Raw genomic sequence first — 24,121 nt, 5'->3', positions numbered from 1 at the left:
AATTTCTGAGAGCATGTGATCAGGTGCAATAATCAAAGTTTCTGTTTTATCTGCATTTAACTGAAGGAAATTGTCATTTAACCATTGTTTGATTTCTGACAGACAATTATTTAAACAAGACAATTTATACAACTCAGAAGCTTTGAAAGAACAGTATAACTGAATGTCATCAGCATAGAGATGATAAGAAATATTATTGTAACGTCTGATAATGTGGCCTAGAGGGAGGATATACAGCAAAAAGAGAATAGGACCTAAAACAGATCCTTGAGGTACCCCAGAAGACAGAACTGATGTTTCCGACAGCACATGATTTATACAGACAGTAAAGGATCTCTCAGATAGATATGACATAAACCATTTTAAAACAACGCCAGTAATCCCAAACAAGTCCTTCAGCCTATTTATCATGAGGCTGTGATCAACAGTATCAAAAGCAGAGCTGAGATCCAACATAACCAGAACAGTGTACTCTCCAGAGTCTGCTGCCATCAGAATGTCACTAGACACTTTAAGCAAAGCGGTTTCAGTGGAGTGCAATTTGCGGAAACCAGACTGGAAAATGTCCAGAACATTGTTCTTTTCCAAAAAGTTGTTAAGTTGTTCTGCAACTGTTTTTTCCAAAATCTTTGACACCAATGGAAGTTTTGATATTGGCCTGTAACTGCTTGGAAGAGATGGGTCCAAATTTGGTTTCTTTAATATTGGTTCAACAATAGCTTGTTTAAAATAGCTGGGAACTGAGCCAGTATAAAGAGAAGTATTAATTATTTCCAGAATACAGGGGCCAATAGAATCAAACACACTAATGAAAAATGATGGAGGAAGTACATCAAGGTGGCTTGAAGTCAGTTTCATTCGACCAAGCAGAGCACTGATGTCCTGTAAGGTAACAGGAGTAAAAGAGGACCAGGTATCAGAGGTAAGCAACGTGTCAATGTGATACTGAGAGGATGATGGAGAAATATTAGACCTGACAGCAGCGACCTTATTAACAAAATAGTTTAAAAAGTCATTACAGTCAGATTTAGTATAGACTGGTACATGAGGAATATCAGGAGAGACAATGTTTTTAATTGTATCAAACAATACTCTGGGATTTTTCTTTTTTGAAGCTATTAAATTAGCAAAATATTCCGTTCTGGCATTTTTTATCATGTTGTTAAGTGAGAAAATTGATTCCTTGAGATGTACCCTATGGACCTCAAGCTTGGAAGCCTTCCATAAACGTTCTAATTTGCGACAATATCTCCTAAAATTTCGAATACTTTCATTTATCCAAGGACAGAAATTTGAAGAATGGACAACATTTAGTTTCAGAGGTGCCACCGTATCTAAAATAGATTTACATTGATTGTTAAAAGACAAAATAAGTGAATCCATATCATTTTGAGCCATGCGAGGGACAAACATGGCAGAAAACCTTCTAGCAGCATCCTGGTTTATAATCCGCCTTTGGATCATCAATTTAGGAGGTGAAGGATCCACGTAAAATGACAAATTAAAGAATATACAACTATGGTCACTCACATGGACATCTTCCACACATACATCATATATATTTAAACCCAGGGAGAAAACAAGATCAAGAGTGTGGCCCTTCGTATGTGTGGGGCCAGAAACATGCTGCTTAAAGTTAAAAGACTCAGTGATAGTGATGAGCTCAGCAGCAGTGTTACAGGAAGCGTCATCAATATGAAGGTTTAAGTCTCCCAATATTACAATCTGAGAGCAAGTGTTCTCTGCATTCTGATCTTTTCTTTTTTTTTAAGTCAAAGCAAAATCTTCCACATCACTGACTTTGCTTGTTTGCTCATTATGATTTAGCTCCCATCAATTATGAACCCTTTGAGTTTGTCTGAGCATCAAAGGGACATGAAGCCTTCTTTATTTATTTACATCCTTGCTTGTCTTAGTATTCATGGGGAAAACGTTCCTACTTAAAGGTGTGCTTGTACTGTATAACACTGGCTGCCAGAGAACAACCGCAAACATCAACCAGGCTTTTAATTAGTTAAACCTCACTATGACCCTCTTGGATATTCTTTTCCCTTCAGAACAGCTTTAATTCCTCATGTCAGAGATTCAACAAGGTGCTGGGAACATCCCTCAGAGATTCTGGTCACATATTAGCATGATAGCATCACATAGCTGCTGGAGATTTGTCATCAGTTTGAGGTTATCTGAGCTTTGTGACATGGCCCGCTATCTTTCTGGAAGAAACCATTAGCAGATGATTACACTGCGGTCATGAAGGATGGACATGGTCAACAGCAATACTGAGGCTGGCTATTGCATTTAAATTATGCTCAGTTGGTACTAAAGGGCTCAGAGTGTGCCAAAACACATGCCCCACAACATTATAATACCAGCACCAGCCCGAACTGTTGATACAAGACAGAATGGATCCATGTGGTCATGTTGTTTAAACTAAATTCTGACTCTATTCTGTGACAGCAGTGACTCATGAGACCAACATTTTACTAATCTTCTGTTCTCCAGTTATAGCCTCAGATTCTTGATCTTTGCTGGTGCCCAGTGTTATCTTCTGTGGCTGGAGCCCATCTGCTTCAAGGTTTGATGTATTATGCTTTAAGAGATGCTCTCATGCATACCTTGGGTGCACTGAGTCTTTATTTGAATTACTGCTGCTTTCTATCACCCCAAAGTCTGGCCGTCATCCTCTGGTTTCTGTTATTACCAAAGGTTTTCACCTAGAAAACTGTTGATCAGATCATTCTCTGTAAACCCTAGAGATGGTTGTGTTCGAAAACTGTACTTCAGCAGTTTGTCCTCAACATGTCTACATATTTTAATGCATTGAGCTTCTGCCATGTGGCTGTCTGATTAGATATTTGCATTGGTAACCAGTTGAATAAATGCACCTAAGGGTGTCCTAGGTGTCTAATGCATGTATATCTAAAGCCCAGTATGTTTGTTCTTCTTAACCACAGAGGTCCACTGTTACTCAGAATAAATCCCAATGCTAACCCTGACCCACCCAAGTGACAGTTTCTCAGTACATCACAGTAAATGACTTAACTTCACAAACCAAGTATATGACACAATTCCTTAAGTGTGTGATGTTGGAAATCATTTTCTGTCCTTTACAAAATAAAATGTTGTTTCATGCACTTTCCATGTTTTATATATTTAGCATCAAAAAGCAGGGAAGCTGAAAAGAGGATGGATGGATGCAAATCCTGTGAGGATGTATGTGAGAGGTTTTCATCATCCAGTTATTGTATTACTTGCTTTTAATTGTCTTGTGTTTGTTTGTATAGACAGTCATTTTCTGTCTTGGGTTTATTTTCTTGTCTTCTTCTATTATATCTACTTCCAGCTACCTGCCAGCTCCTCCAGTGGCTTTTAGTCTTTGTCCTCTTTTACCTATCTCTGTTTCTTCCACTGCCACTTTATTCTGACCTAGATTGTTGAGAGAAAAAGCGAGTCACTGTTGGGCTGATCGGAGGTCAGCCGTGCCATTAAGGCTTTTATGAGGTGCAGAAACTCTGGTCTGATGTAACTGACACCGCTCTGGCCTGTTCCCCTTGGGTGCTGTGGGTCACAGTTTGCCTCCATGAACTTCCATTACCTCGTAACATCTGAGTCATTATATGATGGAAATATTAGTGCTGAGTAAGGGGACTTGAGAGAGCTGCATTTAATGAACGATTGCACAACAGATGAACACAGAACAATGGCAGCTCATAATGCCCTCATGCGGTCTGAAAAATAAAGGGTAAAATTCTAGATGAAACCTTTTCTCAAAGGGCAAGAGAGTCATTTCTGATTATTGCTAGTGACCAAAGATTTCATATCATGTCATATGAAGTTTGGCCACATCCCTTAAAATGTCTGAAAACCAGTGATGGGAATAACGGCGTTACAAGTAACAGCGTTACTAACGGTTGAAGCTGTCTTCAGCTTACCGTACCTTATATCAGTTAAGCGGAAGTTGCTGTCTATGTAAGTTAAGCGGGCGCTACAGCTTTAAGCAGCTGCGCGCGCTCCCGCGGACGGCAATCGCTTTCTGCCCAACGATCACTTTTTGGCACAACACCTGGAGCTGAGGGGGCAAAACAATGGCATGAGTGCTGCTGTTTGATTAAGGAAGAATAAAGTAGTCGTGGTAAGCCAATCACACGACCACTTTAAGACAGGCCACGTAAAACCAGAGTCATGACAAACTATATATACGCAGCGTTTTTTCCTCAATAGTTTCATCACGTTTACTGTCTAAGGACAGCGCTAGCAAGCAGTCTCTGCTTATGACCAAAAAAACCCCCAAACCTGCCCTTTCGTGTTGGTGGAAAAATGCACCATGTCACCAGTCAAAGAATGATATGGCAACATGACATTTGGCTGTTTAGGAAGAGGTGGAAGTTTTAGGAGTGATGTGTTGTCTTGTGTAGTTAGTGTGTAGTGTTGTGGATAGTTTTGTGTTGTGTGTAAGAACAACAAGGCGACTGCTGTCTCCAGGTAGAAAACAGGAGTGATGCACCTGCTGCTGTCAGACCTGCAGGTATCAGGCTTGTGATGTTGTTTGTAAAATTTGTGCATATAATTTTAAAATTGTCAATTTATATTTGCATTTAAAGTTATGATTCATTAAACATGTTTGTGGTTGTTACAGTAAAAAATATAACTTTTTCTACTCGGATTTTATGTTTTTTAGATCAATTGTTTTATTACAGTATGTCAAAATGAAAACATAACTGTAAATTCAGACACGCGAGGTTGTGCTGAAAAGGATGAAACAAGGCAAAGTAAATCGTTTTCAAAGGTAAAATCAAAAGTAGTTAAAAATGGCCAATTATACCCTGGACCACAGAGGGTTTTTTTTTTAAGTAACGCATTAGTTACTTTTCAAGTAATTAATTACTTTTAGAATCTTGTAACTCAGTTACTAAGTCAGTTACTTTTTTAAAGAAGTAACTAGTAACTATAATTAATTATTTTTTCAAAGTAACTTGCCCGACACTGCTGAAAACACAGCTGACTCAAACATGAACTTATCATTACACGATGAGCTCGCTGTATAAGGTGAAATCTTGCTGCAACTTATTTATTAAATAGAAAGTAGTTAATAAAAAATAAAAAGGATTGCAATATACATTCTTAGATCAGTTTTTATAGCAAACTGCACTATGTCCTGAACAAGTTCATGTTTTGAAATGAGAGAAGTTAGCTCTTAGCTCTCATAGTTTTTCTGCCATGCCTTCCTTCACCCAAAACGTTTTCTCTCCATCCTCCACTTTCCACAATTTTAGACATGAAGCAAGATCCAAGCTGTTGTTTAGAAGAAAAAGTATGATGACATCTGTAAATTTTTGTCTGTTTTCTCTTCAGATTTCATATTAGTTCAGTTTACTTTTGCTTCATACTTTTGTATTGATCCATTGAGGACTACAGCTCTAAAGAGAGAGACCCAGACCCACTCGGTCTCTGCAACCTTCTTGAATAAAGTTGGACTAAGCCTTTATCAAAGCAGGTATTTTTGTCCAGCTCTATTTAAGCTTCTTAACTCAGAGCAGTATCATAATGAGCCGCTGAATCGGCTAAATAGAAAGCAGCCATCATTAAACTGTTCACACATCTGCTTTTTTCTACAGTGACGCGTCAAATGCGCTATTTTAAACAAGCAAATTGGTGGGTTTTCTCATTTAAGTTCAGATATTATTGTTTGAAAATTCAAATTTTAGTTTACTGGTTGGTTTCCGTACTAGTTTCAGTCTTTTTACTTGTAATATGGGGGGTATTTGTTAGTGGCAGATTTAAGAAGTTCAGAAGCCATATTACAATACAAATAGACACACTTTGTAAAGGCAGTTGACTCAGAGTCATGCAGGCTTCCTCAAGTCTCAATAAACAATTTCACCAAAGCCTCCTCAGGTAGGTTGTGCTCACAGATGTGACCAAAGCCTTTAACTAAAGCTATTTCTGATTTTCCTCTTTCCCCAAAATAGATTATATTTTTATTTTTCCTAACTTTAATAACCTTGTTTTGGAGTGTCTGTCTTTCTCAGGAAATAAGCATTGATTATCAACCCCTTAAGGCGCTTGCAGTGTTGTTGACTGTCTAGCCTTTAAGTACTGATCGAGCCTGGACATATTAACCGATGCGGATTAGGAACTTGTATAATCCATACTTATTAGGCCCTGAGGTACAGATGCACAGATATAAACAGAGGACAAATGTACTTCATTGCAAACTCAAATGAATTGCGTACATTTTATAGAAATGTGCATACATATCTCTTTTACAGGTACAACTTTATTCCAAGGATCCAGAGGGTTCTAGGCAGAGCATGGAAAACATTCAGCATCAAGCGAATCACAATGAAGGGGGGGAGCATTCCATTCTTATAAAATATAGAGCTTTAATTTATTAGTCAGCAACAACAATGGAAAGGGAGGATAAGAGTAATTTACACGAGTCATTACAATAACATCACCTTTGTGCATTTTCTTTTTCTGTTTTTTTTTTTTGCTTAATTTTTTTTTCATAAAGTCTGGATGATGCAGAAAGAAAAAAAACATACAAAACAAACAAAACACTCAAAAACTAAAGACACTTTTAAAAAAACAGAAATACTCAACAAAAATGGTACAACCTTTCTTTGCATTTTTTTCATATTTCGTCTCCTCTCATTTAAACAAGATGATCAGGAGCTTTGATTGATTCCTGGGAATACAGACAGATCCCAAATTAAGGAGCAGATACAGATACCCATGTATGAATTATAGATGCATCTTCCCCGAGGCATCCACACTGACTTTCACACTGCCTAAAAAGAAGATATACTGGAAGCCCCTTAATGTTAAAGTAACATGAAAATAATATATTTTAAACTTGTTCTGATTTTTTGGGAATTAATTTTTTTTTTTTACAGAGGAGACTCCAATAGTTTTACTTCCTGTAGATGTGCTGTATTAACGTTTTCACCAGAACTGTCTAATAGAGGCTCTGTGTAATTAATATGATGCTTGCTTTCTATTCCCACTTAAATGACTCTCACACATATATCCTATCCAAACTTATGAGCAACATAATTTTACTTTACACTTTGACAAGATCTATAACAATGTCAATAAAAAGATGTATCGTGCTTTTTACAGGGAATATCTGAAATGACGGCATCTTTAAAGCATTTATTTTCCCCATTTTGCTGTAGTTAAGTTGGTCAGACTGCACTGTACACCCACAGAGATGAAAATAAAACAGAAGAAAAAATCCAAAACAACCACACACTATCGTATTATCTCAGAATTACAGTACAAATACAGGTTCATGCACACAATGAAAGCCAGCTTCCCAATATTCAATATTTTGGTTAGTGTCACAACATTGTTACAATGCTCTGTTGTGTATACGGGCTATTACTTTTTTTTCCACACATGAATGTCAAAGAGAAAAAAAAAAGATGTCTTGTGTGCCAAGAACTGCTAACAACTGCTGCCTGATCCGGGCACTTTCCCCTAAATGCACTGCAATTGTTTCTTCCACAATTGTGCCGTGCCCGAGTGTGCTTGTTGCATATGGCCCCAGCCAATGTCCCCTGAAATGTAAAAGAATAATGCCCAATGTGCAAAATCCTCAACCCCGTATTGCACCTCGGTCTCAGTTCAAAGGAGGTTTGCATCGGGAAGAAAAAGTATTTTTATTAATAGACTTGCAACATAACTGATCTGATTTTTGCTTTGTTTACTTTAAAAAAAAAACTTGGATTCATAGCCAGAAGAAACTGCAGGTTACTGAGAGTAGAGTACAGTAAGATTATTATCACTGCTAAACAAATGGAAATCATTTTCAGCATGATCAGTGTCTCTGCTGGCGTGTAGCAGTGGTGCTGCAGATATTTTACAATCCGTCCTCCAAGGAAGAAGAAAATAGAAGAAAAAAACAAAACAAAAACAAAGGGCAAGCACAAGATTCCTGTAAAATGACCCAGTTACAACTTTGATAATATTCGAGTAGTCTTCTGTAAGTCTGGGTTCCTATGGAGAAAATACTGTTTCTCCACAATGACCGGGACCATAAGTCAGTGGTCCCCTTGCAATATGAAGTCTCTGTCTGCGTGCATCACAGGTGTTCCTGCAGTGTCCGCATATACAAAACTCCCGGTACTTAGTCAAAGCAAGCGAAAAAAACAAAAAAACAACAGAGATCCCATCACCTCCCGTCAGGTATCTCAGTTCCCCGTTACTCAGAGCTGCCTGTAGCTCTACCCTAACAGCTCAAGAGCCTCATAACACGTTTCAAAGAGTTGCCAAAGTCATACGATGCTGGCAGATGAGTTTTGTAATGACAGTAACAGCAACAATAAAATTAACAATATCAATAATAACAATATTTGCCCCAAAGGTACCTATACACAAAGAGCATGTTTTTTTCTGTAAGTACAAAGAAATCCACAGAATGATACTATATACAACCTACAATAAATACTGTGTATCATATATCTTACTGTTTGAATGGATGTATTGGGTGTAGTGGGGTTTACTCGTAAGCCTCTTTTTTTGTCAGTTTCTCAGCTTTTTTTTCCGGTTTGTGGATATATTTTTTTTTCACGCTGCTACTTTCATTGAGTCGCTCCCAGTTTTCATGGGGTGGGGGAGGGTTGTGTTTGGGGGTGGGTTTGAGGGGGGTGCTTCAGACACAAAGTCGGGCTCCTCATGTCTCTACTCCCTGCTGCTCCCTTTCCTCCTCCCCGTCCCTGTGATGTCGGCGGTTGCGGGGCTTCTTCTGCTCCTTGAGCTCTTTCAGGTCTTTGGCCTTAAGGGGGCCCAGCAGCGGGTCTCCAAACTGCCAGTAGTCCTGGCAGTACTGATTAATCAGGCTCATCTCTGGCTGGCTCAGGATGGTCAGCAGGTCCTTGTACTGGCCTGCGCTGGGGGTCCACTGTGTGCTGCCGGAGTGGAAAGAAGATGCCATCAAACCTGCACCGCCCTCCACCAGTGCACTGTTGACAGCCCGGCTTGACAACACCACCAACTGCAGCTTGATCAGCGTGTGTTTGAAATTCTTTTCTGTGGCCGTGCATTGGTACAAGCCAGAGTCAGAGGGCTGCAGAGATCGCACGAGCAGACCTTGTTCTGTCTTCAAAATCCGACCGTCTGAGCGCATCTGCAAAGGAAGGGTTACAGTCCATTAGCAAAAGTAGTGCAATAACCTGTGCAAAGATACATGTGTATTTACTTGATTCACAAAAATAGTGCTACATATATCTTAATGAGGTTTTGTTTATGTAGCATGTTTAAGTAGATGTAACCAACATCATCTAGATTGTGTCATTTGTAGTCATCATTCTTTTGTTTCATTAATAACTGTAGTTTAATTTTTTTTTCCATTGTGTTACTTACATGTATAATTGTCTAATTTGTAGGAGTAGCGAAATGGCCAAGTGCCAAACATGCAGTTCCTCTAGTGGCCACTTGAGGTTGTCTACAAAAGTGAGTCACCTTTAGACCTTAGCTTTAAAAAAAATTTTTTTAAATGAATGAAATTAAAATTCTTTGAAAATTCAAAGTTTTGCATCATCTGGGTCTTTTCAGTTACAGGTGCAGACTAGGCTGTTAACTGTCTGCCAGGCTTCACCTCGGTTACTTCAAGTCACTAAACCAGATCTTTTGAGTGTATTTGTGGTGTTGGTGTCCTTTGAAACAATTTTTCTTACAATTAAAAAAAATAAGTCTATGCGCTGGCTTTGGAGGGCAAAACTCTTGTTTTATGTTTGCCTGTTACTTAGCAAAATCAATACACTAAGTTTTCTAATAAAGCCTGCTAGCCTTAGCTGATAACAATAATCACAGAGGCCAAAATTAGAAAGGCTTCAAAACAGCAGTCAACAAACCAATGGGAGACAGTAGGTATGTTCATATCAGTATATCGAACAATTTGATCTCCACCTATTGCTCCAAACCTCTGCGACTGCTGGAGGTAGTGCTATTAATGTGTTTGTTTTAGGTTTTAACATAATCAGCAGAAATGAAGACGCTTAAATTTGAAAGCATGTTATAGTGTCACATAATAACAGCAAACTCATCTTCCTGGGACTAATAAGTATAGAATTTGATACTCTCAGCATAACTAAATATAGGCTTTTATCAAATATTAATAGAAACAGGTCTTATCCTTTAAAATGTAACAGGTGGAAACGATCCATTATGATATGCTGAGTCTATCATGTACAACAGACATGATATCTTATTGATTTAATTGCGTTATTAATTGCATTTCTCCCTTTTGCACTTCAGGCTGAATGTGTGAAGCTGATTCTATTTATTTGTTCCAGCATTTGATCTGAGCTTCACTGTTTGTATTTTTACATCAGGTGTCTTCACCATTAATTCTGGTCATGAGGTAAAAAGAAAACAGAGCCAGCAAAAATTGTGAATGAACTGTAACTACATCTGTATGTATATCTACATATAGAAATCTGATTGGATGAGGGGAGCTTTTTTTCTTTTCTTTTTTTTTGCTCACCAGCAGCAAAGACTGCTCTGCTTTTGGGAACAGATACCATCCAACAGAATAGTCAATAAAAGAGAGGCAGCAACATTACATAGCTTCACAATAAAACTTTAACTAGATCCTGAGGGTAGTATATCACAACAGAGAGCTTTTTTTCACAGCTCCCCTTTATGTGTCCTTCCCTCCGTGCCTCAGGACAGCTGGAGGCCTGTGCAAGAAATCAGGCATCGTTCAATCACAGCCCAAAACACTTAATCACGTTAACAGATAATCAAGAGGAAATTAGACTAGAGTTATTTTTCAAATGTGTCACACTGCACATAAATCTCTCCTCTTCTCCACAGCAACATAGTGAAGAAATTAAACATTGTGGTGAGCATATCGAAAAGGAAATCTGTGGAACTGCTCATGTGTTACCAATGAAGGGAAATCCAAGCAAATTCAGTGATTCAGGAAGTCTATGTGACATTAAAAATGGATAATTATGTATTTGAGTGAGCTACCCTGTAATATAATCTGCTTGTATAACAAGAAAAATTGAGAAACACACTGTTAGGCCGCTCACTTCTTTCCTGCGGTCACTGTTATCCCTCTGCACGTGCCATTTGATGAGAGCGTGTGGAGAGCGGGCCTGACACTCCAGGAAGGTACTGCTCCCCTCCACCCCGTACTGCACCATCTCCAAAGTGTTCTTACTGGCTGCAGGGCACAGAGAGAGATTTCCATGGCAACCAAAACACTCATTACCATGAGCTCCGTGGAACCAAAATCTCAGTTGGGGCAAATTAGAAAAAAAAAAAATCCTGCCTTTGTAATTACTTTAACAGGTGCCGGGATACAGTTATACAGTTAGCAGCAAAAATGAGCCAAAATGTCAACTGTCTAAATTTATTAATAAGGTAACAGCAACCCAGGAGGCACAGGAACACATGTCTTACCCTTGGAATTGAAGCCTCTGCACTGGCGGATGGGGTTCCCGTACTTGACATCCTGCCTCCGGCTACGTCTAAATGGGTCAGACCAGTATTGCCAAATAAGGAGAGAAAAACATCATAAAGCAACTGCAAGCCATTCAAAGCTGTTTGACAATACAGAAATGCAGTAACGTACTCAATGCACATTGAAATTATCACAAACTATCGTCATGTTAACATCTTTAACATCTGTGTTGTGTGTTTTTACTTGTTAAAAGAAGATGATTTATTAGTGTCATCAGCCACAAAGACTGGGACATGAACACAACTGATTAGGAATGCCACTGAAACAGCCATTCAGCCATCCAGGCAAACTGAGCGCCACTCAACACGCACGTTAGGTCAGTCAGTTAGTTATGAAGTTAGCGTAGCTCATGCTAACAGCGCTGTTGGTGCTTACCTTTTCTGTGAGGCGGAGTAACGGGAGCAGGACTTGCCATCCCAGGCGCAGTAAGGATCTCTGGCCAGACAGCAGTCAGCGCAGGCCTCGCCGTACATGTCACAGCGATGCAGAGCCAACTGGGTCAGCCCTACTGCAGATGACACATACAGCTGTTGCTGTTGAAAGAAAGAGGGCGAGAGAGGTATTTAGACTTTTATAGGAGAACTGCAAATCACACACATCAGGTATGTTTTTTTAAAAAGTGCTCTATATTTAGAAAACTACACTTCAATGTAAATGCTGCTGAAATTCCAACATTAAAGCATAAGAATAATTTGTGTGACAGCGTTTATTTTCTTTCACATAAAGACCTAAACCCAGCTGGATGTGATGAGCATCCATCCTAAAACAGCAGCAGTCCCTGGATCATCGGGGGCAACACTGAGCTCATCTCTATCAGGTTGCCATCATAATTTTATGATCAGCTGTTGACATTCATCAGTCTGGCAGGCTTTGTGTAACCCTAACTCCATCTGCAGACTCGTGTCATAACGTGCAGAAGAGGCCAAGTATCTGAATCATTTTGAAAGAAAATACGGAGCTTTTAATGTCTTTTCCATCTTTTCTTTCTTCATTGTCTCCCAGACTTTTCTATGAATTATGAGGGAAGGGGAAAAAAATAACGGGAATACAGCTGTAGGCATGTAGCTTGTGACCTTTTTCGAATCACATCATTAATTTCTTTGGAGGGCGGGTTCCTTTTCTCCTGTGTGAGCAAAGGTTAGGTAAATCAGTTAGTGCAGACAGGCTTACCCTTTTGGACGAGATCTTCATTGTAGTTATAGGAGTGGGGACCTTGATGTAGAAAATGAGAATGGGGAGCACAGTGTGTTACAGTCAGTTTAAGCACAACAGACACACATAGCAAAACAGAAATAAAAAGGAGGGTGACAGAGAGAGAGAGAGCAATCAAAGCTGACCTTGAACACCTCGACTTCCTCCAGGACCAGCTCCTCTGTCTGAAGGTCATCTCTAGGCAGCACAATGACTTTCTGTACCGTTCCCTTGTCTGTGGACCACAACACACACACGTCAGTTACACAACGACATCCTCACACCCCCGCCGCTTGTCAACGGGCCCTTGGATTTCCATTTTATTTTCTCAGCAACCTTTAACAGGAGATAATCCTCATATCAACAGGCCGCACTGTACTCTGTGTTTCTGTCACACGGCTCTCTTTGGTTCCCTCAGTGACACGAAGCTCTGTTCTCCTTGGAACACTGACTGCTGCCGCCATGACAAACCTTTCCCGTCATTCTTGCCTTGACCTATTCATTTGGATGCCGTGAGATGTTCTACAAAGAGTTCCTGTGAGAGGGGACACCTGAGATTTATTATGACTTCTGCTCTAGCCCCGGTGCAGGACTGAAAGGCTGCCTCTGACAGCGGCTGAAAGGACACACATTCCTCCAAAGTGGCTGCCGTCACACGCAGGCCCATTAGTCTCTTCCTCATAATGCACAGACGCACAAAGAAACCGGTAAGGAGGCATCACACACGACATGTAAAGGCAGCATACTGAGCTGTGGCGGCTGTCACACAGGGGCCTTATTAAAGGCTCACAGACAAATCTCTCTGACACCAGTGGGCAAGATTAAGGTGATGCGTATGCTCACTGTACTCCTCCTTCCTCCCTACTTTTCTGTTTCTCCGCTTTACTCCCCCCCCCCCCGCTGCTGATCCACCCCCGCCCTCCAGGTACAAATCTCCTGTTGTTTACTCCATGAGAAGACAGCGAGGTAAAAGCCCTTTGATTGGTTAAAGTTCCACTCCAGCACAAAAGGGGAAGAATGCTTTTCTCCTAATGATAAATGATTGCAGGGGAGCCAAGCCCTCCACTTACATGAGATTTATTTCCAGGGGGCTGGGGCATTCTGCTCTCCATTATTCAGTGTCCCACTGACACTGTCAGTCACCATTCCCCGACTCTAATCAAAGGGGTCGCGGGTTCAGACTGACTTCATTTATACACATTCGTTACAAATGACCCACAAATGGAGAACTGGCTCCACGGATCATTTCTAACACATAAAGTTATTGCACTTTTAGAAAAGCACTCACCAGTTCCTAAGAAGAGCACTTCATAGTTGCCGTCTGCAGCTGCCACCTGGTCCACTGTAATAGTGGTGAACTCATAGTCCACGTTGGTCCGAACCACCAGGGGGCGCTTGTGCACTGGGTACACTGCGTTGTGCATGGCAGGGTGATTCCTCATAAAGTTAATCACTTCATCTGGATAGTCCTTAGTGGACTTCATGTTGGGGGTGAACGTACCTCCAGGGCACTGGAAGGGAAACAATAACATTCTCTGCATGAGTACCACAAGCCGAAAAAATTGATGTGAATAAATAAAAAAATGCCTGGTGAAGAGCCTGTCCTGCAGTAATATTTTAAGTTTGCTTATGCTGATGCTTGCATCTAACTCGAGCTGTTTCTTAAGTTAGATAGAAGGCCCTGTTATGCCAGCTTGCAATGGGATTTATGTCCAGGGTCAGCGAGAGGTGAAGCTCACCGTGCCAGGTCGAGGGTAGGGTATCTTCCCGGTGTAGGCCACCCACTGGTAATTAGGTCCCTCCTTGTGGGCAAAGGGGCCATTGAAGACCATCCGGATGTCAGCCATAGAGTACACACAAACTGCCGAGCCTTTGAACACAGAGCTGTGGAGGAAACACAAAGTGAGCCAAAGACAAAAAAAAAAAGGGTAACTTAAAAAAGAAGCAGGAACAGAGCCTGCTCAGGATCTGGTGTGGTGCACTAACCCAGAGACAGAGAAGACTCCATATATGACAGGATTTTTTATATCCTGTGTTGGTCGTATGTAAACATCTCCTGTGATGGAAAAAGAGAGAAGTCAGGTCAGTGCAAAGCGCAAGCACTCTTCTTCACTAATATTTACAGTTGTTTCAGTGAGTCCAGTCACTCTCAGCTAGTGGGGAGGCGATGCCTCCCCGGAAGAACCGATGCCCAAAAAAGATGAACTTTCAAGGAAACAGTACATGCTACAGGATTTGAAACCAACCAGCTTGTGTTAAAAAAAAATACACAACTGCATTTTTAGGTCTTGAGCATGGCTATAATAGTTGATATTAAGACATCTATAAAATCCATGTTAGTAGTGCACATGATGTGTTATTTGTTTATTGCATAAACCTGGAAAATCTGTGCCGGTGCCTTATATTGCATGCATTTACACATCCAGCCTTTACGTAATCAAATAAAATGACACACAGGAAATGAATCTACTGTAGTATTTACAAAACTGCGGGAGCTTTTTACAGCTTCAAAGAACTTTAGCAACCACAATATTATAACCTATCACCTAATCATCCCATATGAAGCAATCCAAGCCCCAAACAGGCATTTAAAGTCGAGCTGTGAAAGCAAACAGTCTGGATATCTACAGTCTAGACTGGAGGATTGCTAAACCCCGAGAGATTTCCCAGTAAAATTTATACACGGTTTTCTATCCTTTTCCAGCATCCATAGCTCACGTTTTCCAATTTTAGAGAAAGGAAATATCTCTTCTCTCCCAAAGGAGAACTGCATCATACAGTATGCGTTCAGGCCAGTTTTAGAGGTATTTAAATCATAGATGCTCACCTCCAATCCTCTGACAGCAACAAATAGGAAGTAAATGCATGATTAGTGATGAGTCTCTCTGCTCTTTAGTACCTGGCCTAAATAACAGTCCCAGGAGGCATATTCAGTCTACAATAGGAAATGGCCTTCAGTTTGAAAAAGAGAATGCACTCCCAACCTAGCTGAAAACGACTAGGAAAAATCTTCAAATGTGGCTGTTAGAGCTTGCAACGTGGGAGAATAAGGGTGAACTATAGAAGAAGCTATACCAGTCAAGATTTATGCACTCTCGGTTCCATATAGACCAGCATGAGAAATTAGCTGTCAGACTGTTATGTAGATAGAATGATACATGGGTGAGATAAGCTATCTTTGAATCTGAACTGCAGGGTTTTGGGCTTGTCCACATTAGCGAGGCTGTACAGTCTTCCTCTGGGGACTGCGTGCAGCTGTGAACTCATCTCAGGAGGAAAAGGATACAGCTCAAAGATAGCGGGCACTTTGCCCTTCTTTTTGAGTGGCTACCAGTTTCACACCCATCCACACACCCACATCGCCACGCCATCTTCCACAGCTGCCAGAGGCAGAGCAGGGAACGGTCACGGCTTTAGCGCGTTCACAGCACGATGGGCCGTCACGGGTGTCACACAGCAGATGATCCTTGTCGTGACACCCAGCTGGTGCTGTTTTACTTTCACGCAACGAGATGCAAGTGCGTGCACATGTAGACAAGACAGCACCGAGGCCAACATACAGTAGAGTTATACAGTCGCTAAAAACAGATCAAGGCTTCAGGGGAGAAAAGCTACGTGAGTTCCAATAAAAGCTAGTCTGACAGGACAGGGATGAGTTTGCTCCAGGGAATGTAGCATGTTAATAACAACTAGGAAAGGATCCACATACCACAACCAGCTCTTTTTATTTTCATTTGGCAATAATATCTCAGCCATCACGCATCCAATTTTATTTAAAAAAGAAACAAAATAAAAGAAAAGGTTTTCTGTTTGAGTGAACAATTACTATTCTTCTCTAGCATATCTCACTCCTTCACTCGTTTCCTCTTGCTCTCTGGCTTTTCTTCTCCCTACCTATTGATAAGAAATGCATTTTAAAGCATTGCCTGTATAAAACATAGAAGCTTTATAATGGTTAACACTATTTTAGATCATTGTGGGTCATTTAGGTAAAAACTGAAAGACAGAGCAAAGAAAATGTTACATGTTCCAACTGCAAAAACTCCCAAGGTCTCAGACGTGATTTGCCAAAACGTTCTACATCAAAGACAACAGCTGCTCTGGATGTTTGAAAAACTCCTCAGTAAATGGAACGGTACTTACGCGGGGTAATAATAAGTTATACATTCATATTTTAAAGACTCTTAGAGAATGGCAGGGTTAAGAGTCTCCTCACTCAAGGATATCTAGCTGAACTGAGAACGTGTCCCAGCTTGAAACCATTTTCAGATGCGCAGTTACAGTACTGCTTTTATTCGACATGATAGTGGATGTTTGTGTAAACTTTGGAAAAAGACTTTTCCAAAGTTTTCATGTCACACAAGAGGTAGCCTCAACATAGGTAAATAAACAACACACTGCACAAAAAAGACATTGTTTAGATGTTTATGTTGTAGTCAGAAACATGTCTGGAAGACATTAATAATACAGTCCAGCAGTCATAAATAAAATCTGGATCTGACAAAATGTTAACAGGGACTGAATGAACTGTGGGGGGGGTTTTCTTCTTTCTTGCAGATGTTTGTAGGAGTCTTTCATCTGAGTTTATTACATAACTGCAACTGGATCTGTAGAGAAGTCATCTAACTAAAAGAGCTGTGCGGCAGAGTTTCATTTACTTGAGATTCTTAGATTTATGTTCCGAGCTCTACAATAAAAGGTGCTGGGCCTTTCTGAATGGAAACTACATGTTCTCCCTGTGCCTGCAGGAGTTATCTCCTGGTACTCCAGCTTCCTCTAACAGCTCAAACCTTAACTGTTGGCTGTAGGTGTGAATGTGAGCGTCAATAGGTGTCCCTCTGTGTTAGCCCTGCAACAGATGAGAGGTGTCCAGGGTCTACATGACCCATGAAAACTGAAGAAAATGGATGGGTTTAGTATTTAGTGGTTCTAGTAAGTGGATATTTGGGCAGGCTAGTTACTTTCCCTGTTGTTTTTTTAATTATTTATTTTTCACGATTATAGAAGATGCCTGTTATAGAAGGGGATGTCATATTCATTCATGAGAGTTGCACAAATGTTCTCATCTAACTTTTAGGAAGAGAACATTTTGTTGTATTTCCCAATGATCTCCATTGTGCTCAGTAGTTTAAGGCCCTCTTAACATCCTAAAATTGCCGCTTTTGTCTGCAAAGACTAACTCTCCAGCTAAAGAGCTTTTCAAACATTCAAACTAGACAGTAAATGTGATGCCATTTGCATGAAAAAATTGTGTCCCATTTATTGTCTCCTCTAGGAGTCCTTGGCAGGGATGCTTGCTTTGTGTAGCCGTTCCTTCTCTCTGGGCTACTCTGGCATGCCCGTCCTTGTTCATTCAACAAGCCTGTTCCATTAAACATTTACAGCCTTATTCAAGAAATATCCAAAAGATTCATCATCGGCGCCAAACACTGACAGCTCCCCGGCTCACAGAACCGCTCTACAATGCACAGTGTCTGTTTCAACACCGACTGAACTAGGTAGAGACAGAAGCCTTGTTTGTAACTGCAAAGGCAGCTCATTCCTACTTGTGATTTGTGGGGAAGAGGCTGCACAACACAAAAAGGCCACCGGGTTTTCAAGTGTCACTTTCCAAATCGTTCAGAGGTATAAAATAAATGTCAACAGTAAAAACAAATAGGTGTTTGTTTGTTTTTAACTGCTGTCAGGTGATGATAAAAGCAAGGACTGCAATGAAGAGAAAAAAAACTAGCATGGCATAGCACTGTTCTTTCTTAAAATTAGTTCAAAAGCAACAGCGGGCACACAGAAAATCCCCCTATCAGTCTTTGTCTCCATTTCCAACCAGTGGTGACAGACAGAGGACGAGTTTCCCTCAGACAGTCTAATAGTCTCACAGTCACAGACATTCCTGCTCGGTGACCCCATTCGTCCACCATCAGGCCGCCGTCTCCTCACTCACACACACACATGCACACAGACACATACACTTACTTTTGTTTTAAAAAAAAATCTCGAAAGTAAATGACAACTACAGTGGCGGGGTTATGGGTGTCAGTCCTATTACAATACGGTGAATGGGCCTACCATATGGTTCAAAGACTGATGTGTGTGGGTGTGTTTGCACTCTTGGCAGGTGCTGCAATAGAACCAAACCCTGCAGAGAACTATTGTCTACTCACTATTTCAGTTGCGATTGTACATGACAGAAAATGAAAATGAGCACGTCTCAAATAAATCCAGTCACGCCATTTTTTCCTTTGCCATTCAATACCCACTGTCAGAATGATTAACTGCACAAAGAAGAAGCATGGCTTCTGTCAAAACGTCGGGTGTAACTAAAGTTGTGGGAGGATGCGTAAGTAATGCTGACTTTTTTCTTTTTTTTTTTGTTGAAAAAGTGGAATTTCAGTGTCAAAACGACTACATTCAAACACACACATTTAATTTTTACAGTGTGTAATTAGACCGATTACAACAATTACAACTTGATTTAATACATCAGGTGCACTAACTATTTCAATCATGAGTTAATGACTTCCCTCATATTACTTGAAAAGTGCCAAAAGACTTACGTGAGATTTAGGAAGGTGATCCAAATATGTTTTTTTGTAACTTTTTTAAATGTGTTTTTCTGATTCACACAGCTACACTGCTGATAGAGATGCTAATCTGCAGACTAATTGCTAATAAAAAATAACTGTGAGTTAGCAGCCCCAAATGTGTAGGATGTAAACTGAAAAATAAGCAGTGAGCACCACCGCCCACAGAGAAGGCATTGCGGAGCTTGCAGCACATCTGATTGACAAGGAAGTCTATAAAACATCACCCCACCCCCACCATGTAACCTACTCATTTCCACATCAACAAAAAACAGTGGAAAGAAACACAGCATGATGCGGGTTTACAGTCCTTTGTACTCACTGAGCTCGTCAAAGTGTGTCTCCATGCCGTCGGCCCCGGGCACAGAGCAGATGAGCCTGGCCTTCAGGAAGGTGCTCCACTTGTTGACCAGACAGCAGTGACCTCCGTCGTCGTTCTATTTTTTGGGAAGGGTGGGGGTGGACACAAAAATACAGTTTCTCCATCAGTTGCATCCTCATTAGCCCTCACCCCACCCCCTCCTGATTTAAAAATAAAAAAAAGCCCAGGTGGAGCCACCCACACATACGTGTCTCTGATTTGCAAAGACAGGAAGCTAAGGGGGGGTGCTGATGGGGTTAGGTAAACACAGTTTCCTCCTATTTAGGCTCTCCCATCTGCGATGGAGTGAAGCCAGAATCCATACCAAGATATTTCGAGAATGTGTCACACTTTGTAAGAAATTGTCTTTTTTATAGTAATTTTTTAAGGGTGGCCAACCTTCACTCTCTTTATGCTTTCCCATTTGGGAAGTTGAAATGTTTTCATACTCTCTACCATAAATGAACCAAGTGTAGTTTTGGTGGTATGCACGGTGCGAAGAAATGCAAAGAGCATCCAGATGTGTGGCGAAGTAAGAGTGACAGGCCGGGGTCTCCATAGCCCACCGAGAGGGGGATGAGTGTTTGTCTGTCGGGTCAGCACCTGACCCCAAATAAATACAACAGTGAACAACAGATGTCTATTCATATTAATGTACAGAATTCACCTGCTTGCTGCTACTGCTGCACATTCACCCAATGTATATACTACATATATATATGTATAATGTTTTTCCTCTACACCCCCCCCAATTTTTTTGCACATGTCGAGGAGCGTGTCAGGCTACATTTCACTGTGTGTTATACTTGTATAACTATGCATGTGACAAATAAAGAACCTTGAACCTTGAACTGAGGCGCACGTTTTGTACTCCGAACCGTTCTCATATTCCTGCTGTTAGGCTCACACGTGCACGCAAACTTGTAAGACAGGAACGTTTAATGTGTAAATACAACCAGCTCAGTAAGATGACACAGTGTGCAGGCCTTGTGATCCTGTGTTTTAGGACTACTAGTGACAATATCAGTGCAGAGGGAGATCCTGTGATCAGAGGTCAGAGGGCAATCTGACATACAGAGGGATCCATTGTTAGCATGAAGGTTAAAGACACATGTGGAGTCCAGCAAGTTAACAAGAGGTAAATACAAGTCCTTAGCCCATACACATTTAAAGACAGTGGGTGCTTCTCACTGGGAGACTCCAGACTTTTATTAATCACGCTGCAGTTTCTCTTTTCATCAGGATCACACCTCAGTGGAAAAATGCTCCTCAGTGTATACACACCAGGCAGATACGTCCGATACGGGACTGGGTCACAGGAGTCTGGCCCATCTCAGAGGACTTCTCTCGGAAGAAGAAATACAGCTTGTCATCATTTCTCTCGGCACTATCCGGGATGAGGTGTATGTGGACAAAAGTGGGGTCTGTGGGGAGAAGAAGTGGTGAGATGTTTATGTGGACAGTGATCTGGGGAAAACATCTGGTTTGAGATCTTTTCTAAACTTTCAGCCTTTCCTGTTTATCACTTGCTGAGGCTTTCTAAACATCTTCAGAAAACAGCAATCCTTACATTTTAGCTATATTTTATAAGCTTGTTTGGATAGCACGATAAGGAGCTGTGCACAAAAGGCCGCGATCAGTCTTGTGTATCATTTATAGGCTAAATAGGACTGTTACCGTTCAGCCATCTGGAGTTGTACTGATCTGTTCGCATGGCAGTCTTTGTCCCCAAAGTACGGAAAATGGCAGAGTCTGTTCCCATAAAGTCAACATAGACCCCAGCGTACAGTTCTCCATCTGAGAAAGAGAGAAAACACTTGAGTTTCGTGAGATTCCTCGACTCTGACATTATTCCAGCACCACCCTTGGCACGAACCACCAGCTTTTATTTCAAAAAGTATATTTAGAAAAATCATGACGCTCTTCAGTTTCACAACACAGAAGCTAAGCATAACAAAGTCATCATCTGCACATGCGAGTGGTCAGGACGTGGTTGCAACTTGAGACGTAAGCAACTGACATTTAAATGGCTGATAAACAAGGTAAGCCTCCACTGTTCTCATTGTCTCCTAATAATATGTCAGCATTTTGGGGCTGTACTGCTTTAAAACACTATAAGTAGCTTGTATTCTTGTACCAGTACAAAGTGCTTGTTTAAAGGATTAAGACAAAGAAAATTATCTTATGACACGAAGGAGATAAAGATACTCAAGCGTTCAACAAAATTCTCATTTACATACTTTTGGGCCTCTTGTGTGGTAGTCAGACCTCAGCCCACTACAAATGTCTTTTTAATTCTCTAAAATTGATGTGCTCTACAGCTTTTAGCAAACATTACTAAAATAGGAGTATATAGTTCGTTTCTTGGGGATTTTTTCAGCTGCAAATTAACAAACACTTTGCTGATCCGCTGAACACAAACAACAATCGACACTGTCATAAATGCAACTGTATCAATGGTGGTCAGATCCACTATAAAAATTTCTTATTTTTAAAACATTAAATTCATTCATATTTTCTCTTATTTCAGGGTATTAACTGTGTGCTCCTATCAATACAAACTTCAAACTTCCTGAAACAGCCATCAAATGCACTTCATTAAGACATGAGATATGAGCACTCCCGTGTGTGCAGACTGACAAATGTATAAAAACAGCTTTGTTAAGCCACAGGGAGGAAAGGTGTTGGTCTTCCAGCTGTTGTGTGGGCCCCACTGGAGAGCAGGTGTGCCTCTCAGGGCTCTCAGAGATGGAGAATGGAGACAGTAGGAACAGGAAACACTGTTGTACCACCATTATACTCAATGTCATGGTCCCCGGCAGTACTATAGGGAGATTGATGATATATCATTAAAATGTCCACGGATGATAGGATACCTAATGCGGTGGCGCATCGAGCAGTCAGCGGTCAATGGTGAATCTATTGTTGTGGTACAGGGTTCTTAATCCTTATCAACACTAACAACAGTGTCCCTTACATGACGCTAACTGGTGGATGTGGGAGGTAAATCCATCTTGGATGACAGTACTGGTTCCATACTGGTCATCTGGCACTGCGCTAATGCGGGAAAACAGTGCCAGTGATTTACACCCGCCGCCTCGACCCACAGAGAGAAGATCGCCTTTCACCGGTGGCAACTGTGCGGCCTGGACCTGACTAAATGACCTTGGGCAGTGGCACAGAGGACACTGGCTTCATGAGTGAAACAACAGATGATAAGACATTTCATCCAAACCTAATCTCACTGAAAATTGAAAATCATCTAACGGCTGAAACGTGAAAAAAGCGAGAGCACACAATCGTTTTGTTAATATTTTGCTTCACTGACTTTGTTTGAGGCATTGATCCCACATATCAGCACACTGCCAAATTAAGTCAAAGTTTTAGTTTTTCAAATGGTAATACAATAACTATGTATTTTTTTATTTTTGCATGTCAGACGTATTTAGATTTGAAGCCACTAATTCCTCAGTGGAGGATATAAATATTAATAGTCACATATTACTGAGCCCATTGCAGTCCTAAGAAGGAAAAATTCCTAGTGATTCTAGCTAAACTGTGGGAAAAAGGCAAAGTGACAAGGACACTTGACCTGACCTTGTGGTTATCACTGGCTAACAATAAAAAGCTCTTTACAAAGTATGCCAAACATAAGCCCATTGAAGATCATATAAGGAGAAATGGAAGAAAAGATGAAGAATCCATATGAGATGACACTGCTGTTGCTAGAAGGAACTGTGCTGGACCGTGCCTGTGCCTGCAATCCCATGTGACCAAACCCAGATGATACTTACTGATCAAAGCTGACACGCTGTTGAGCTTCGGGTCATAGGAGCACTTTCCTTTCCCAGATTCTACTTTGCCCGGTTCCAAATGGAAGATTTCTTCCTGAAATGGAAAAAAAAATCATACAGAGATGGCAATAAATTCAACACTCTCCATCTTGTCACTGTGATTCCCTTGTGTAGGGAAAATGAGGCAGCATATGCGCTGCCTCTGACTCCTGCGGGACCTATAGGTCCTGATGGGGGATGAAGTATCAAAATAATGAGTGTGTGTTCATACAGAAAAAACACATGCAGGAAAAGCGATGGATTTCTAATCCATCTCCATGCCACTCCACTGTAAAAAACAATGTGCTGCGGTGCTGCTTCTCTCGGCATAATAAAGCTGCATGCCAAATATCTCTCAGCTTCTCTGTGCCTATGGGTGTGCAGGTCGACTCGTGACACCTGCAATCCAGCAAAGTGAAAACAAGTCTGCGATGGAGGCTGGATGACTGATGCTCACTGCTCATGGCATCCCAGCACGCAAGCACTGAAAGGTGATTAGCAGGAATTTGCGTATGATAGTGGGGAAAATGAAACAGTGGCACGCAATGACATGTCCTGTAGCTCCGCCGCAAAAACCAGAGCACATCCAATCCCTATTTTTTTACTCCCAGCAGGCCGAGATGAAGACATCTGTGTCGGTGTCCGTCAGCACTTATTTAGGAGCACTGTGCCAAACTCC

At 41.0% G+C, this 24,121-nt stretch overlaps 1 protein-coding gene across 9 annotated transcripts in view; it reads right to left on the bottom strand.

Moving 5' to 3' along the window:
* Positions 1-6,261: 6,261 nt before the first annotated feature.
* LOC147329983 (semaphorin-3F-like) overlaps positions 6,262-24,121 on the bottom strand; it is a 59,465-nt gene continuing 41,605 nt past the window's right edge. For 2 of the 9 annotated variants that reach the window (XM_086291462.1, XM_086291465.1), the window contains 13 exons: positions 23,404-23,497; positions 21,287-21,406; positions 20,894-21,033; positions 19,571-19,685; positions 14,654-14,723; positions 14,407-14,551; positions 13,956-14,178; positions 12,814-12,902; positions 12,647-12,688; positions 11,852-12,009; positions 11,416-11,483; positions 11,028-11,176; positions 6,262-9,130 (listed from right to left, as the gene is read on the bottom strand). In XM_086291462.1, coding sequence (XP_086147588.1) covers positions 8,678-9,130; positions 11,028-11,176; positions 11,416-11,483; positions 11,852-12,009; positions 12,647-12,688; positions 12,814-12,902; positions 13,956-14,178; positions 14,407-14,551; positions 14,654-14,723; positions 19,571-19,685; positions 20,894-21,033; positions 21,287-21,406; positions 23,404-23,497 — 1,866 coding nt within the window. In that variant the 3' untranslated portion in view covers positions 6,262-8,677. Of the gene's footprint in view, positions 9,131-11,027; positions 11,177-11,415; positions 11,509-11,851; positions 12,010-12,646; positions 12,689-12,813; positions 12,903-13,955; positions 14,179-14,406; positions 14,552-14,653; positions 14,724-19,570; positions 19,686-20,893; positions 21,034-21,286; positions 21,407-23,403; positions 23,498-24,121 lie in introns of all 9 variants that reach the window. The other 7 variants (XM_086291463.1, XM_086291466.1, XM_086291458.1 and 4 more) reach the window with 5 other exon arrangements.

This window comes from Aulonocara sp. 'chitande type north' Nkhata Bay, linkage group LG5, assembly GCF_057382095.1.
Source record: "Aulonocara sp. 'chitande type north' Nkhata Bay isolate Kocher_YH1m ecotype deep benthic linkage group LG5, A_spYH_male_GT1.1, whole genome shotgun sequence".
Classification (NCBI taxonomy): domain Eukaryota; kingdom Metazoa; phylum Chordata; class Actinopteri; order Cichliformes; family Cichlidae; genus Aulonocara; species Aulonocara sp. 'chitande type north' Nkhata Bay.
Note: the sequence above shows the minus strand (reverse complement) of the source record. Positions and strands in the feature narration are given on the sequence as shown.